Raw genomic sequence first — 17081 nt, 5'->3', positions numbered from 1 at the left:
CAGAAGAACAAAAAATCTAAACATGGCCGCTTCTTGTGATCCTCACCGCCTTCACTTTACCCAGCATTCTAACCACCTGTTGGGATATCTCAAATGGATTGTTAAAATTGGTAATCCAATCAGCTGCTCCTCATTAACAAAACATACTCCTACAATACAAGGAAGGACATTCTCATCACTGTATACTACTATTCTTTTGGTCAATATTCCAATTGACCTTGATTACCTCGCCATTATATTCACGCACCGCCATCTTTTCTCCTAGCGCAGAGATCGTCGGCCCTAACAAAGCATCATCAGCTAGTGAATCACCATGTTAGCTACATGAAGTAGCTAAGAGAAAACATTCAATGTAACCAAATATTATAGGGTCCCCTAGGAAACACTTATCAACACTTTGGTTCCTACCCTATCACAATAACTACTACATGGCATTTTTATTCATTGTCATTTCAAACAACACCGTATTCAAAGTGCCCACTATTATATTCTAATTATATGATTCCAACAGTTCACCCAAGTGTTTTGCTCTAAATCGCAAGTCAAATCACAATTGCAACATTTGGTTAAAAATAATGCCTAGATTGTTTGCCCATATCATGCAGCCCTATGTGGCAGTGTGGAAATTATCTCTAATGAGTGCAGGAAATGCAGAAATGGATGAAAATGCTGACATTTTTGTGGGGTTAAAGTTTAATTGAAAAGTATAAAACAATCAGAATTGAGAAAGACGCATTGACATGCAAGTGTTGCCACCCTAGGGTCATGCACTACTCATAGAGCAAATGTAGAACTTTTATTATTAAAAAACATGAAATACTGTCAAAGACCGTCATACAGTCCTTTTTTTATACTGTGATATATTTTGGCCATATCGCCCAGCCCTACCCTTACTTCACATGCAAAAAGAAAAGCAACTTGTAAACTACCAGTTAATAAAACAGATTTTATCTCCACAAATGGACCATTTAATATAGAACACCTCCATTCTCCTGCAGCACGACAGGACAATCTACATCATGTCTTCTGCAGACAGAGGTTGGAGATGCTTGCTGCAGCACACTTAAAGGACAACTCCACCCAAAAACTATATTCTGGTTTTTGTTTCATTAGTCCATTGTTTATTTAATCCCAAAATGTTTTGCATGTCAGTAATCAAGTTGACATGCAAAACATGTTGGGACTATATCAACAATAGACAAACGAAACAAATGCCAAAATATAGTTTTTTCTTAAAGGATTTAATAGATTTACTGTGCACTACATTTATGCACCACTATAGTGCACTACTTTTGACCCAGGGCCCTGGCCAAAAGTAGTGCACTATATAAGGAATAGGGTACCATTTGGAAAGCATGTCAGGGCGATAAATCCACCAGGGCATCAGGAGGCCTGAGCTTATTGATTCTTACATAATGAACATTACTGCATCTGTTGATCCTTGTCTCCAGGGAAACTCTGTTGTTTCAGCCTTTCAGCCTTCAGCCAATAATGCAAAACAAAAAAAACTCAGGATCTGCACCTCACTCTGTGTGCATCCCAAATGGCACCCTATTCCCTGTATAATGCACTACTTTTGTCAAAAAGGGATAGAGTGCCATTTTCGAGCACATCCTCTATCCGTGCTGTACCCACAGAACAAACAGAAGCACATATACCCCAACCAGAGTCCGATGAAACCTCAGATTCATCCATTTTGTAGACAAAAAAATAGAGGACACTATCTTTTACTATAAAGATATTTAATTTCGACATTGGTGTGCCCCCTCAGAAATGAACATGGTGCATGACGCCTCTAGTCACACACATCCAACCACTGCTAGAGCTGCTTATATTCAAGATACACTACATGCCCAAAAGTATGTGGACACCTGCTCGTCTAACATCTCATTCCAAAATCATGGGCATTAATATGGAGTTGGTCCCTCTTTGCTGCTATAACAACCTCCCCTCTTCTGCGAATGCTTTCCACTAGACGTTGGAACATTTCTGCGGGGACTTGTTCCCATTTAGCCACGAGCATTAGTGATTTCAGGCACTGATATTGGGCGATGTGGCCTGGCTCGCAGTCAGCGTTTCAATTCATCGCAAAAGTGTTTAGACGGGGTTGAGGTCAGGGCTCTGTGCAGACGAGTTAATTTCTACCAGACCGATCTCGACAAACCGATCTGCTTCAGAGTCCAATGGCGGCGAGCTTTACACCACTCCAGTCGACGCATGGCATTGCGCATGGTGATCTTAGGCTTGTGTGTGGCTGCTCCGCCATGCATCCCATTTCATGAAGCTCCAGACTAATAGTTATTGTGCTGACATTGCTCCCAGAGGCAGTTTGGAACTTGGTAGTGAGTGTTGCAACAGAGGACAGACAATTTTTACACGCTCGTAAGATTTGGCAGGGCTTGCAAACCATTAGACTACAAAGGGAAGCACAGCCGAGAGCTGCCCAGTGACACAAGCCTACCAGATGAGCTAAACTACTTCTATGCTCGCTTTGTGGTAAACAACACTGAAACATGCATGACAGCACCAGCTGTTCCGGACAACTGTGTGATCATGCTCTCTGCAGCCGATATAAGACATTCAAACAGGTCAACATTCACAAGGCCGCAGGGGCAGACGGATTACCAGGATGTGTACTGCGAGCATGCATTGACCAACTGGTGTCTTCACAGACATTTTCAACCTCTCCCTGTCCGAGTTTGTAATACCAACAAGAAGACCACCACAGTCCCTGTGCCCAAGAACACTAAGGTAACCTGCCTAAATGACTACCGACCCCTAGCATTCACGTCTGTAGCCATGAAGTGCTTTGAAAGGCTGGTCATGGCTCACAACAACATCATTGTCCCAGAAGTATCCCTGTTGTATTCGGCCCATGTGACTAATAAAATCTTATTTGATTCATACCACCATTGGTGAAACCATGTTTTTTGTCGGTTCAGCTGTTCGATCCTTTGGGATGAATAAACTTGGTTTAAGCTTAAATAGTGTCCGTCGAGTTCTTACTCTGATATTTAGAACATAAGAGGTAACTGAAATAGTTTTCAGAAAGAACATTCTGAAGTTTGGAACCTTGGGTTTTTTGTGTCTACATCTAATTTAGATGCTAGCTGTGGCATTCATTACAGTATATAATCCCAGGAAATGTACCATCTGACCATGTATGCAGCACTGTATGGTTTACACATAATGGATTAAATGCCCTATGGTTTACGAATAATAGTAATTATAATAATGATAACACTTCCAAACTAACACGTTTTCCCAGCATTCCCAGAAAAACAGTGGCAATTCTTACGGAGTTGACTATCCTGGTAAAAAAAATGTATACATTAAACATTAGAATTCTACAAAGTCTCAAATAATCCGTCACTACAGGGGCCATAGAGTTGGCCTTTTCATTATAATCTACAGTATATAGCACCTAGTCCCCCTGTACCGGCTCTGTCTAATCTACTGCCTAACATTTACATCACCAGGTTGAGAAATGTGGGAGTGCCGTTGTTTGTTTTTAGTTTTTTTCTCATGGACTGCACCGCTTGCAGTGGTCTCGCCCCACTCAGAGGCGGGTGGAAATGTGCATTGAGAAAAGATTTTGTTTTTCGTACAGAGGGGAATATACATCTCAGAAAGGGAAGGCTTTGTAGGAACAGATAACTGCACAGACATCAGAACACTTTGATCCTTCTCTTTTTCATCCAACAGATGCTGAATCCTGCTCTGAATAAAGTTCAGCGCACACAGAAGTCCTGCTTTTATATTAAGCAAAAGGTGGTTATTTTCATATCGGACACTAAAGCTATAGCATGAAGAGGATGAAGTTGTTAGTTGGCATTCACTTTAGATGAGCTGCAGCGTGAGTTTAGCATCTGTGGCCATTTTTTATTTGTATACTGTATCTATTTCAGGGATGAAAAGGAAATGGCCCATTTCAACCTCTCCTTCTCTCTCCTGATTTACTATTTTATTCCATGCAAATCAGTTTGCAATGCGACTCAACACACACATTTTTATGCATCCCCCAGGGGGAATGAATGAGAATGAATGTTATCTTTACAAAAAAATATGTTTTTAATTTCTAGAAACACTATGGTATCCAGCTGAAATTCCAGATATCTAAATGTAGTTAGGATACAGTGTGCCAGTTTAACTAACCTTCTTAATTATTACATACTTAACCCAAGATGTGCCACTCTAACATGCATGATAAGCTTCATTAATTCACCTTCACATCTCATCAAAGAACAAAAATCTTTTCAAACATTTATTCACAAGGTCTATTAAATAACTTCTGTGCTGCCATTTGGAAAGGAGCTTCCATATGATATCTCCTTGACTTGATATGAATTAAGTCCATCAGTGCTGCTCTACTGCTGTCTGATTAAAATAAAAATGGATTGTACTGATTTCCTAAAATGCTCAAGTTTTCCTCTGCCACTACTTGATGTAATAACAAAACCCCAAAAATGCTTTTTTCAAATCTTATGACAGCGATTGTCAGTCTAACTGAGCTTTGTTTACTGCAGAGTGACTGTAAGGAAAGACATGACTGACACTTCCTTTGTTCAAACAAGTAAACAATGCAGAAGACTAATTTGAATGACTGAAGGATGAAAACAATCAAAATTGATAGTGAATGAAGGGAAAAGGGAGCGGATGCCAGCATTGAGAGAATTTGTACAATTTATACTAGTTATTCTGCTTGTCACCCTAGATGCACTACACATATACACTGCTTGTTTTTATATTGAGACCCTCTTTTACCAGAGCTACTTTGTTACTTTGCAGAAACAAGCTCAAGCTCTTCCCTATTTAGTGCACTGTTTTTGACCAGGACTCTTAGGGCTCTGGTCAAAAGTAGTGCAATATATAGGGGGCGATTTGGGACGCACACTGTCTCACGTGGCATTTGGCAGAAATAAGCAAGAAATGTTCTTATTTTTATCACCTTGGCCAATCAACAACGTAGCTGTCCTTCGCTGCAAAGGTCACACATCCGTCTTCTTAACGGTGGTACCCTAGTGTCACGCCTTGGTCTTAGTATTTTGTGTTTTCTTTATTTATTTGGTCAGGCCAGGGTGTGACATGGGTTTATTTTGTGGTGTGTTTTGTATTGGGGTTTTAGTAGGTATTGGGATTGTGGCTGAGTAGGGTTGTCTAGGAAAGTCTATGGTTGCCTGAGGTGGTTCTTAATCAGAGGCAGGTGATTATAGTTGTCTCTGATTGGGAACCATATTTAGGCAGCCATATTCTTTGAGTGTTTCGTGGGTGATTGTTCCTGTCTCAGTGTTTTGTATTTCACCAGATAGGCTGTATAGGTTTTCACGTTCCGTATGTTGTTTTGTATTTTCGGTTGTCATCTTCATTAAAGATGTATCGTAATAACCACGCTGCATTTTGGTCTGACTCTCCTTCAACGGAAGAAAGCCGTAACAGAATCACCCACACACCAGGACCAAGCAGCGTGGTGACAGGCAGCGACAGCAGAAGCAGCGAAAGGAGGAACGGACATGGGAGGATGAATTGTTCGGAGAAGGACCCTGGGATCAGCCTGGAGAATATCGCCGCCCCAAAGAAGAACTGGAGGCGGAGAGAGCTGAGAGGCGCTGGTATGAGGAGAAGCAACAGCGGCAGCAGGAGCAACAATATCGGGACTACACTACTTGGGAATAAAATAGACAGGTGGGCGGTCGACCCAGAGAGAGTGCCGGAGCCCGCCTGGGATTCGCTGGAGCAGTGCGAAGCAGGTTATCGGAGAATGGAGTTGGCGAAGCAAGCATGGCGGCGCGGACGGAAGACCGAGAGTCAGCCCCAAAAATTATTGGGGGGGGCTCAGGGAGAGTGTGGCAGAGTCAGGGTTCAGACCTGAGCCAACTCCCCCTGTTTATCGTGAGGAGCCAAGGAGGAGACCAGAACCAGAGCCGGTGTTGGAGGTGAGTGAAGCAGAGACTGTGAAGGAGTTAATGGAGAAAGTGGAGGAGAGAGTTATGAGGGAGTTGCTAGTTTGGTGCTTTAAATACGATATTCGCCCGACGGAGCGTGTCAGGGATTTAATGGCACCTGGGTCAGCGCTCCATACTCGTCCTGAGGTGCGTGTTAGTAGGCTGGTGAAAATTGTGCCAGCCTCATGCACTAGGCCTCCTGTGTACCTACCTAGCCTTGCACGTCCTGTGCCAGTCATGCTCTCAGGCTCTCCAGTACGCCTTCACGGTCCGGTCCATCCTGTGCCACCTTCACACACCAGTCCTCCGGTGGCAGCTCCCCGCACCAGGCTTCCTGTGCGTGTCCTCGGTCCAGTACCACCAGTGCCAACACCATGCACCAGGCCTTCAGTGCGCCTCGCCTGTTTAGGGCAGCCAGAGCCTTCCTCCTCTACAGCGCTGCCAGAGCATCCCGCCTGTTCAGCGCAGCCAGAGCCTTCCTCCTCTCCAGCGCTGCTGGAGTCTCCCGCCTGCTTAGCGCAGCCAGAGCCTTCCTCATTTACATTTACATTTAAGTCATTTAGCAGACGCTCTTATCCAGAGCGACTTACAAATTGGTGCATTCACCTTATGACATCCAGTGGAACAGTCACTTTACAATAGTGCATCTAAATCTTAAAGGGGGGGTGAGAGGGATTACTTATCCTATCCTAGGTATTCCTTAAAGAGGTGGGGTTTCAGGTGTCTCCGGAAGGTGGTGATTGACTCCGCTGTCCTGGCGTCGTGAGGGAGTTTGTTCCACCATTGGGGGGCCAGCGCAGCGAACAGTTTTGACTGGGCTGAGCGGGAGCTGTACTTCCTCAGTGGTAGGGAGGCGAGCAGGCCAGAGGTGGATGAACGCAGTGCCCTTGTTTGGGTGTAGGGCCTGATCAGAGCCTGGAGGTACTGAGGTGCCGTTCCCCTCACAGCTCCGTAGGCAAGCACCATGGTCTTGTAGCGGATGCGAGCTTCAACTGGAAGCCAGTGGAGAGAACGGAGGAGCGGGGTGACGTGAGAGAACTTGGGAAGGTTGAACACCAGACTGGCTGCGGCGTTCTGGATGAGTTGAAGGGTTTATGGCACAGGCAGGGAGCCCAGCCAACAGCGAGTTGCAGTAATCCAGACGGGAGATGACAAGTGCCTGGATTAGGACCTGCGCCGCTTCCTGTGTGAGGCAGGGTCGTACTCTGCGGATGTTGTAGAGCATGAACCTACAGGAACGGGCCACCGCCTTGATGTTGGTTGAGAACGACAGGGTGTTGTCCAGGATCACGCCAAGGTTCTTGGCGCTCTGGGAGAAGGACACAATGGAGTTGTCAACCGTGATGGCGAGATCATGGAACGGGCAGTCCTTCCCGGGAGGAAGAGCAGCTCCGTCTTGCCGAGGTTCAGCTTGAGGTGGTGATCCGTCATCCACACTGATATGTCTGCCAGACATGCAGAGATGTGATTCGCCACCTGGTCGTCAGAAGGGGGAAAGGAGAAGATTAATTGTGTGTCGTCTGCATAGTAATGATAGGAGAGACCATGTGAGGTTATGACAGAGCCAAGTGACTTGGTGTATAGCGAGAATAGGAGAGGGCCAAGAACAGAGCCCTGGGGGACACCAGTGGTGAGAGCGCGTGGTGAGGAGACAGATTCTCGCCACGCCACCTGGTAGGAGCGGCCTGTCAGGTAGGACGCAATCCAAACGTGGGCCGTGCCGGAAATGCCCAACTCGGAGAGGGTGGAGAGGAGGATCTGATGGTTCACAGTATCGAAGGCAGCCGATAGATCCAGAAGGATGAGAGCAGAGGAGAGAGAGTTAGCTTTAGCAGTGCGGAGCGCCTCCGTGATACAGAGGAGAGCAGTCTCAGTTGAATGACTAGTCTTGAAACCTGACTGATTTGGATCAAGAAGGTCATTCAGAGAGAGATAGCGGGAGAGCTGGCCAAGGACGGCACGTTCAAGAGTTTTGGAGAGAAAAGAAAGAAGGGATACTGGTCTGTAATTGTTGACATCGGAGGGATCGAGTGTAGGTTTTTCAGAAGGGGTGCAACTCTCGCTCTCTTGAAGATGGAAGGGACGTAGCCAGCGGTCAGGGATGAGTTGATGAGCGAGGTGAGGTAAGGGAGAAGGTCTCCGGAAATGGTCTGGAGAAGAGAGGAGGGGATAGGGTCAAGCGGGCAGGTTGTTGGGCGGCCGGCCGTCACAAGACGCGAGATTTCATCTGGAGAGAGAGGGGAGAAAGAGGTCAGAGCACAGGGTAGGGCAGTGTGAGCAGAACCAGCGGTGTCGTTTGACTTAGCAAACGAGGATCGGATGTCGTCGACCTTCTTTTCAAAATGGTTGACGAAGTCATCTGCAGAGAGGGAGGAGGGGGGAGGGGGAGGAGGATTCAGGAGGGAGGAGAAGGTGGCAAAGAGCTTCCTAGGGTTAGAGGCAGATGCTTGGAATTTAGCGTGGTAGAAAGTGGCTTTAGCAGCAGAGACAGAGGAGGAAAATGTAGAGAGGAGGAGTGAAAGGATGCCAGGTCCGCAGGGAGGAGAGTTTTCCTCCATTTCCGCTCGGCTGCCCGGAGCCCTGTTCTGTGAGCTCGCAATGAGTCATCGAGCCACGGAGCGGGAGGGGAGGACCGAGCCGGCCTGGAGGATAGGGGACATAGAGAGTCAAAGGATGCAGAGAGGGAGGAGAGGAGGGTTGAGGAGGCAGAATCAGAAATAGGTTGGAGAAGGTTTGAGCGGAGGGAAGAGATGATAGGATGGAAGAGGAGAGAGTAGCGGGGGAGAGAGAGCGAAGGTTGGGACGGCGCGATACCATCCGAGTAGGGGCAGTGTGGGAGGTGTTGGATGAGAGTGAGAGGGAAAAGGATACAAGGTAGTGGTCGGAGACTTGGAGGGGAGTTGCAATGAGGTTAGTGGAAGAACAGCATCTAGTAAAGATGAGGTCGAGCGTATTGCCTGCCTTGTGAGTAGGGGGAAGGTGAGAGGGTGAGGTCAAAAGAGGAGAGGAGTGGAAAGAAGGAGGCAGAGAGGAAAGAGTCAAAGGTAGACGTGGGGAGGTTAAAGTCGCCCAGAACTGTGAGAGGTGAGCCGTCCTCAGGAAAGGAGCTTATCAAGGCATCAAGCTCATTGATGAACTCTCCGAGGGAACCTGGAGGGCGATAAATGATAAGGATGTTAAGCTTGAAAGGGCTGGTAACTGTGACAGCATGGAATTCAAAGGAGGCGATAGACAGATGGGTAAGGGGAGAAAGAGAGAATGACCACTTGGGAGAGATGAGGATCCCGGTGCCACCACCCCGCTGACCAGAAGCTCTCGGGGTGTGCGAGAACACGTGGGCGGACGAAGAGAGAGCAGTAGGAGTAGCAGTGTTGTCTGTGGTGATCCATGTTTCCGTCAGTGTCAAGAAGTCGAGGGACTGGAGGGAGGCATAGGCTGAGATGAACTCTGCCTTGTTGACCGCAGATTGGCAGTTCCAGAGGCTACCGGAGACCTGGAACTCCACGTGGGTCGTGCGCGCTGGGACCACCAGAGTAGGGTGGCCGCGGCCACGCGGTGTGGAGCGTTTGTATGGTCTATGCAGAGAGGAGAGAACAGGGATAAACAGACACATAGTTGACAGGCTACAGAAGAGGCTACGCTAATGCAAAGGAGATTGGAATGACAAGTGGACTACACGTCTCGAATGTTCAGAAAGTTAAGCTACGTAGCAAGAATCTTATTCACTAAAATGATTAAAATGATACAGTACTGCTGAAGTAGGCTAGCTGGCAGTGGGTGCGTTGTTGACACTACACTAATCAAGTCGTTCCGTTGAGTGTAATAGTTTCTGCAGTGTTGCTATTCGGGGCTAGCTGGCTAGCTAGCAGTGTTGTTTACGTTACGTTGCGTTAAAAGAACGACAATGGCTGGCTAGCTAACCTAGAAAATCGCTCTAGACTACACAATTATCTTTGATACAAAGACGGCTATGTAGCTAGCTATGTAGCTAGCTACGATCAAACAAATCAAACCGTTGTACTGTAATGAAATGAAGTGAAAATGTGATACTACCTGTGAATGCGACCGGGTTGTTGAGTTCTATTCAGAAGACGTTGGCTAGCGTTGGCTAGCTAGCAGAGTCTCCTACATTAAGGACAACAAATAGCTGGCTAGCTAACCTCGGTAAATTAAGATAATCACTCTAAGACTACACACTCTAAACCTAAACAACACAATTATCTTGGATACGAAGATACGAAGACAGCAAAGACAGCTATGTAGCTAGCTAACACTACACTAATCAAGTCATTCAGTTGAGTGTAATAGTTTTCCCAGTGCAGCTAATCAGTGGACGTTAGCTAGCTGGCTAGTGAAGACTACGTTAGGACGGCGAAATACGATAATTACGCAATTATCTTTGATACAAAGACGGCTAATTAGCTAGCTGAGAAGAAATTGCTAAGATTAGACAAATCAAACCGTTGTGCTATAATGAAATATAATGAAATGTAATGAAAAAGTTATACTACCCGCGGGAGCGAAGTGCCGATGCGACCACTCGCTCCAACCCGGAAGATTATGGTGCGCTGCCGGAGCCTCCCGCCTGTTCAGCGCAGCCAGAGCCTTCCTCCTCTACAGCGCTGCTGGAGGGTCCCACCTGTTTAGCGCAGCCAGAGCCTTCCTCCTCTACAGCGCTGCTGGAGTCTCCTGCCTGTTCAGCGCAGCCAGAGCTGCCAGCCTGCATGGAGCAGCCTGAGCTGCCAGCCTGCATGGAGCAGCCAGAGCTGCCAGCAGCCAGAGCTACCAGCCTGCATGGAGCAGCCTGAGCTGCCAGCCTGCATGGAGCAGCCTGAGCTGCCAGCCTGCATGGAGCAGTCTGAGCTGCCAGCCTGCATGGAGCAGCCTGAGCTGCCAGCCTGCATGGAGCAGCCTGAGCTGCCAGCCTGCATGGAGCAGCCTGAGCTGTCAGTCTGCATGGAGCAGCCTGAGCGGTCAGTCTGCATGGAGCAGCCAGAGATGCCAGTCTGAACGGAGCTGTCAATCTACAAGGAGCTGCCAGTCTGCAAGGAGCCGCCAGAGCTGGCAGTCTGCAAGAAGCCGCCAGAGCTGTCAGTCTACATGGAGCAGCCAGAGCTGCCAGTCAGCATGGAGCAGCCAGATCCGTCAGTCTGCCAGGATCTGCCAGTCGGCCAGACTCTTCCAGATCTGCCAGTCAGCCAGACTCTTCCAGATCTGCCAGTCAGCCAGACTCTTCCAGATCTGCCAGTCAGCCAGACTCTTCCAGATCTGCCAGTCAGCCAGACTCTTCCAGATCTGCCAGTGAACCAGACTCTTCCAGATCTGCCAGTCAGCCAGACTCTTCCAGATCTGCCAGTCAGCCAGGATCTTCCAGATCCGCCAGTCAGCCAGGATCTTCCAGATCCGCCAGTCAGCCAGGATCTTCCAGATCCGCCAGTCAGCCAGGATCTGCCAGAACCACCAGCTAGCCAGGATCTGCCAGAGCCTACTACCTGCCTGAGCTTCCTCTCAGTACTGGGCTTCCTCTCAGTACTGCGCTTCCTCTCAGTGCTGAGCTTCCCCTCAGTGCTGAGCTTCCGCTCAATGCTGAGCTTCCCATCAGTCCCGAGCTTCCCCTCAGTCCCGAGATTCCCCTCAGTCCCGAGCTTCCACCTCAGTCCATTGGGGTCCTTGGTGAGGGTTATTAGGCCAAGGTCGGCGGCGAGGGTCGCCAATCAAAGGACGCGTTACAGGGGGACTAAGACTTGGTTGGAGTGGGGTCCATGTCCCGAGCCGGAGCCGCCACCGTGGACAGACGCCCACCCAGACCCTCCCCTATGGGTTTAGGTGTGCGGCCGGGAGTCCGCACCTTGGGGGGGGGGGTTCTGTCACACCTTGGTCTTAGTATTTTGTGTTTTCTTTATTTATTTGTTCAGGCCAGGGTGTGACATGGGTTTATTTTGTGGTGTGTTTTTGTATTGGGGTTTTAGTAGGTATTGGGATTGTGGCTGAGTAGAGTTGTCTAGGAAAGTCTATGGTTGCCTGAGGTGGTTCTTAATCAGAGGCAGGTGATTATCGTTGTCTCTGATTGGGAACCATATTTAGGCAGCCATATTCTTTGAGTGTTTCGTGGGTGATTGTTCCTGTCTCAGTGTTTTGTATTTCACCAGATAGGCTGTATAGGTTTTCACGTTCCGTTTGTTGTTTTGTATTTTCGGTTGTTATCTTCATTAAAGATGTATTGTCATAACCACGCTGCATTTTGGTCCGACTCTCCTTCAACGGAAGAAAGCCGTAACACCTAGTCTCCCTTTGTTGTTTTTTTTAATCCCAAGGACCTATAAATATCACTCTGCTCTGGAGAATTGATGGCCTTCTAAGTGATTTTAAAGTGCCCTTTACACAGTGGGTGCATCAATATATTGACACTGGCCAACTGGTTTACTGGCAAGAATCTGCCTCTTGGTCTACTTCACAGCCATCAAAAGAAGTGGACCAAAGTGCAGTGTGGTGAGCTTACATTTTCTTTTTATTTAAAATGTCACCAACAAAACAACAAACCAAAGCAACAACCGTGACGCTTACAGGGCTAAGTGCCACAAACAAAGTTAACTGAACGGAGGGAAAAAGGGCTACCTAAGTATGATTCCCAATCAGAGACAACGATAGACAGCTGTCCCTTGAGAACCATACCCGGCTAAAACATAGAAATAAAGAAACATAGAAAACAAAACATAGAATGCCCACCCCACATCACACCCTGATCTAACCAAATATAGAGAAATACAACGACTCTCTAAGGTCGGGGCGTGACACACGTATGGCACACTGTTCCAGTAAGCATGTAGAGAATTGGGGGAGAGGTTGGTGGAATGAGTTCGCCTCTCTACTGACTTCCCAAATAAAAAACGCACAAGGGGTGGAAACAGTATGGCTTTAATGGTGAGAAAGGGCTCACATCCCAATGTGCAGTTATCTATAGAGACTGGGATCTCTCACACAAAACAATGCAGAACAGTTCTCTATGGAAAATGGGATCTCTCACACAGAACAGGGCAGAACAGTTATCCATCTCAAAAAATAGCAAGCGATGATTGGGACTGGGGCCACCCCCATTGAAGGTAAAGGCTTTGGGTATAAATAGATGGGTTGGTTGTTTAGCAACAAAACTGACACGTACACAAATAGGGGGAAAACACTCAGTGTACAACACATTAGCAACACCTTCCTAATATTGAGTTGCACCCCTTTTGCCCTCGGAACAGCCTCAATTCGGCAGGGGCACACATACACAATCCATATCTCCAATTGTCTCAAGGTTTAAAAATCCTTCTTTAACCGGTCTCCTTTTCATCTACACTGATTGAAGTGAATTTAACAAGTGACAGAATCATGACAACACACTGCCTTCTGCCCAAAAGGAAGTGTGCATTATTGTTTTCGTGACATTGTCAGCTAACCTGTCTATAGGGCGGCTGCTATTGTAATAAATGGGTTGGATGGATGGCGCAGGGCTGGTGATTATTAAGAGTAAGCTATAAGGCTCAGAAGTTCATTTTGAAGAACACAGCGGTCTGGGTCATTGGGACTGTATTCTCTTGTCTGATTACAGTGGTCCACAGAGAGCAGTTTTAACCATGGTGGAGACTTTGTTTGTGTCCCAAATGGTACCATATTCCCTATATACTGTAGCGCACTACTTTTGACCAGAGCTGGGCCCTGCACTATACAGGGATTAGGGTTCCATTTAGAGTGCATCATTTTGTGGGGTCCTCATGCCCCAGTGGATAGCTATATTTCCCCTATTGCTTATTTGTACAGCATGCATGAATTGCTTATGAAGTTGTGCTAGAGTTACAGTATTTATGAAGGATAAATATATTCCTATAAAAGGTTTATTAGCTTTCAGAGTTTTACTTCCTGCTTCTTATTAGTCTAGTCGGGACTGGAATCAACAAGCAGCCTATTTAAAGTTTTCTAAAAAACAATGACAACCTTTACCCTGAGCCTGATTTTGATGGATCTTTTCCCTAAACCTCAGAGCAGCCCAGTCGATACTGTAATATGTTACTGCTGCTAGGGAAGGTTAATATATGTGGTGTAACAACAAGGACACATATTCAAAACCACTCTGCGTCTCTGCCTGATTTGCACATCCACGTTAGGTGGTAGGCAACCTATATCCCAAGAGTTACAGGCTCCTGTCACCAAAATAACAGCCACATTTTGGCAGTTATTCTTTCTTTCTAAAATGGCATTTGACCAAAATGCCAATCTCAGAAGTGATCTATGTTGTTAAGAGGACAGGCTGGCCATGTTGACCTACAGTGTCATGGGAGCCGTGCGATTAATCTGTTGTTTACACCTGCTACTTGAACTTAAAACTGACGTGAAGAGTGTAATAACAATAATTAGCTTTTATGAAATGTGCTTTGGGGATCTGAGAGTTTTTGATTGGTAGCCTAGTGGTACTGGAAATGTCACAGTCACAATTATGAACGACATGAAGGGCTGCCCTTTCTAAATTATTCAGGAAATGGTCAAAAGGACAAATGCTGATAACCACAAGCAATAAATACCAGCATGATGATTATACCATGGTAATAGAGTTTGATTGTAAATTCTTAGCTAGATGTTGATGACATCTCTACTGAAAGACTATCACAATTGTACAAATATATCATAAAGGACTGGTCTTTTTACAGGGCATTTGGAAAGTGTTCAGACCCCTTGACCTTTTCCACATTGTGTTACGTTACAGCCTTATTCTAAAATGGATTAAATTAAAATGTTTCCTGATCAATCTACACAGAATACCCCATAATGACAAAGTGAAACTGGCATTTCCGAATGCACTGTTTTTAAGGTGACACTTCATAAAACATTTTTCATCAAGTGTCAACATAAATAATGTTTGTTCCTAACTGTCAGAATGTATGTTCTTTATAATCAGCTTGGTCTCATAGACGAGACATAACATAGGAAAGGTAAATCCGGGACTCTCAAAAAAGTATGATATGTTACGTTTTGTATGGTTACATAAGACAAAATGTTACTTAAGGCAAAACGAAAGTAGTGTGCTTGGTCGGGCTGGATGGGTAGGCAAATGTCTAGCAACCCAGGGGTTGTGTGTTTGAATCTCATCACGGACAACTTCAGCATTTTAGCAACTTTGCAAACTACTTACTACCTTTTAGCTACTTTGCAACTACTTAGCATGTTAGCTAACCCTTCCCCTAACCCTTTAACGTAACTCCTAACCTTAACCCTAACCTTAAACCTTAGCCTAGCTAGCGTTAGCCATCTAGCAGGATTTACATTTACTATGTTACGTCTAGCCCTAAGTCCAGGTTGTTTAAATATATAATATTGCGCCACACGCACACATAATGCAAATGAGATGAATTGCCTCGTGTTTGCCAATGAAAATTACACATTGCATTAAACTGGTAGCTTGTGGAAGTGAAACTCATTAATTCTGTTGCTTCGAGGGATGCACTTCTCTTCGATTATGTGGAAAGAAGCTGAAAGACACAATTAGAGACAAGAATTTTGTGATCAGCATGTCTGTTTGAGCAAGACAAAAAGAAAAGAGGGAAAATGCTTTGCCTTGTTAATGAAAAAGATCTATCTTCTTGAAATGAATACGTTTCTGCATCCTTTTTGTTCCCTGACCCCATTGACATCACCATCCCCCACAAATGATATACTGTTCATTTCACACTCCTACAGCCACTTAATTCCCAGTTTCACATTCTGACATCCTCTTTACTGCTACAGCAGTTAATTGCCTGAATTAGATGCTGTCTAAACCAAGGGCTTTGTTATCAACTTTTACATGCCTTTGTGTGCTATAAGTGACAAACCGGCAAGAAATATAACAGTGTGCTTTTGTAGTCACTCCAGATCAAAAGCTATTTCCTACACTACCTTTTCCATTGTTTCCAGTGCCTCAAATTGTTACTTCCTGCTACTGTATTTAGGCAGTAGGTTCTTTATCAAAGTGGTCTTTGAGTACTTATTTTTGTTAACTAATTTTCCATACAGTTTGAATGCTACCCCTTTTGATACCCTTTCCATAATGCAGTGTTTCATACACACTTCAGGAGAAAATACCCTTGGCTAGTAGAATGTCACCCGGGCTAGTAGAAATTGTGGTCTACTAGCCCGGCTGGCCAGTGCCCAAAAATCCCTTCACAGTACAAGTTCTGACATAAAGATGAGCATAAATCACCATGCTGTAGCCTATCCTTTTAATCAACATGGCAGAAGACATGGTGCTAACGTTTGTGTTTCTACACTGCAACTCACAGCAGTTGCCACTTGGAGATGATGACTGCCTCACAGTACCTCAGTGGTCTGTAATGGGATCTGATGTCTTCTAACGGGACCTCTGTACATGTTGACTTAAGAAGGGTGGGCTGAGCGCTCAAGTGGTAAAACGGATTATATCTTGATAGCAAATCACATTTCGAAAATGCAGTGCTGCACAATTTGATGTTTGTTCTGCGTTAATGGTGGCATCCATGCATGAAGGAACATTGCACACAAGTAGGCAGCAGTAAGTAGAGCAGGGTCTTTTTTCCGATTGCCAAGTATGATTTATGATTTCTTCTTCAGGCTTGCCAGAGCCAAAGTGATGCTGTTATCAGTGCTCATTTATTGCCTCCCATTTTGCTATTTCTTTCACTTGTCAACAGAGCTTTTTGCTTTACCATGCTTCTTACTTTCCTCAAGTTTTGTTCAGAAGCTGTTTCATAGCTGATGGTTAAAAAAACAAACACCTGTTTATGTTTTGGTCTAGAGAGTGTTGTCAAACAGCTGAACAATGTTGATGATAACTCCCCTGTCTTTGTTCTCTGTCCAATCAGAGGTGCCGCCCAGTCCGGTGAAAAGTTCCTTGGAAACTACCCCGGTGACCTCTCCTCGGCAGCGCAGGGACTCAGACCGCTACTGCCAGCTATGCAACGCCTGGTTCAACAACCCAGGCATGGCGCAGCAGCACTACGACGGCAAGAAGCACAATAAAAACGCAGCTCGCGCTGTCCTCCTGGAACAGCTGGGCAAGACCCTGGACATGGGAGAGATGAAAGGTACAGAACAGAGGAGACCTGAGCCAGACTAGATACCTGGCAGTCTCTCTCTCGCTTTCTTGCACTC

General features: G+C 46.0%; 1 protein-coding gene across 1 annotated transcript in view; it reads left to right on the top strand.

Moving 5' to 3' along the window:
• Positions 1 to 17081, top strand: part of LOC124035256 (zinc finger matrin-type protein 4-like) — a 210957-nt gene that overhangs the window by 151932 nt on the left and 41944 nt on the right. Inside the window, exon 5 of the mRNA XM_046348701.1 lies at positions 16793 to 17014. Coding sequence (XP_046204657.1) covers positions 16793 to 17014 — 222 coding nt within the window. The remainder of the gene's footprint in view (positions 1 to 16792; positions 17015 to 17081) is intronic.

Source organism: Oncorhynchus gorbuscha, linkage group LG05 (genome assembly GCF_021184085.1).
Source record: "Oncorhynchus gorbuscha isolate QuinsamMale2020 ecotype Even-year linkage group LG05, OgorEven_v1.0, whole genome shotgun sequence".
Classification (NCBI taxonomy): domain Eukaryota; kingdom Metazoa; phylum Chordata; class Actinopteri; order Salmoniformes; family Salmonidae; genus Oncorhynchus; species Oncorhynchus gorbuscha.
The sequence above is the reverse complement of the archived record's forward strand: the minus strand, read 5'-3'. Positions and strand labels throughout refer to the sequence as shown.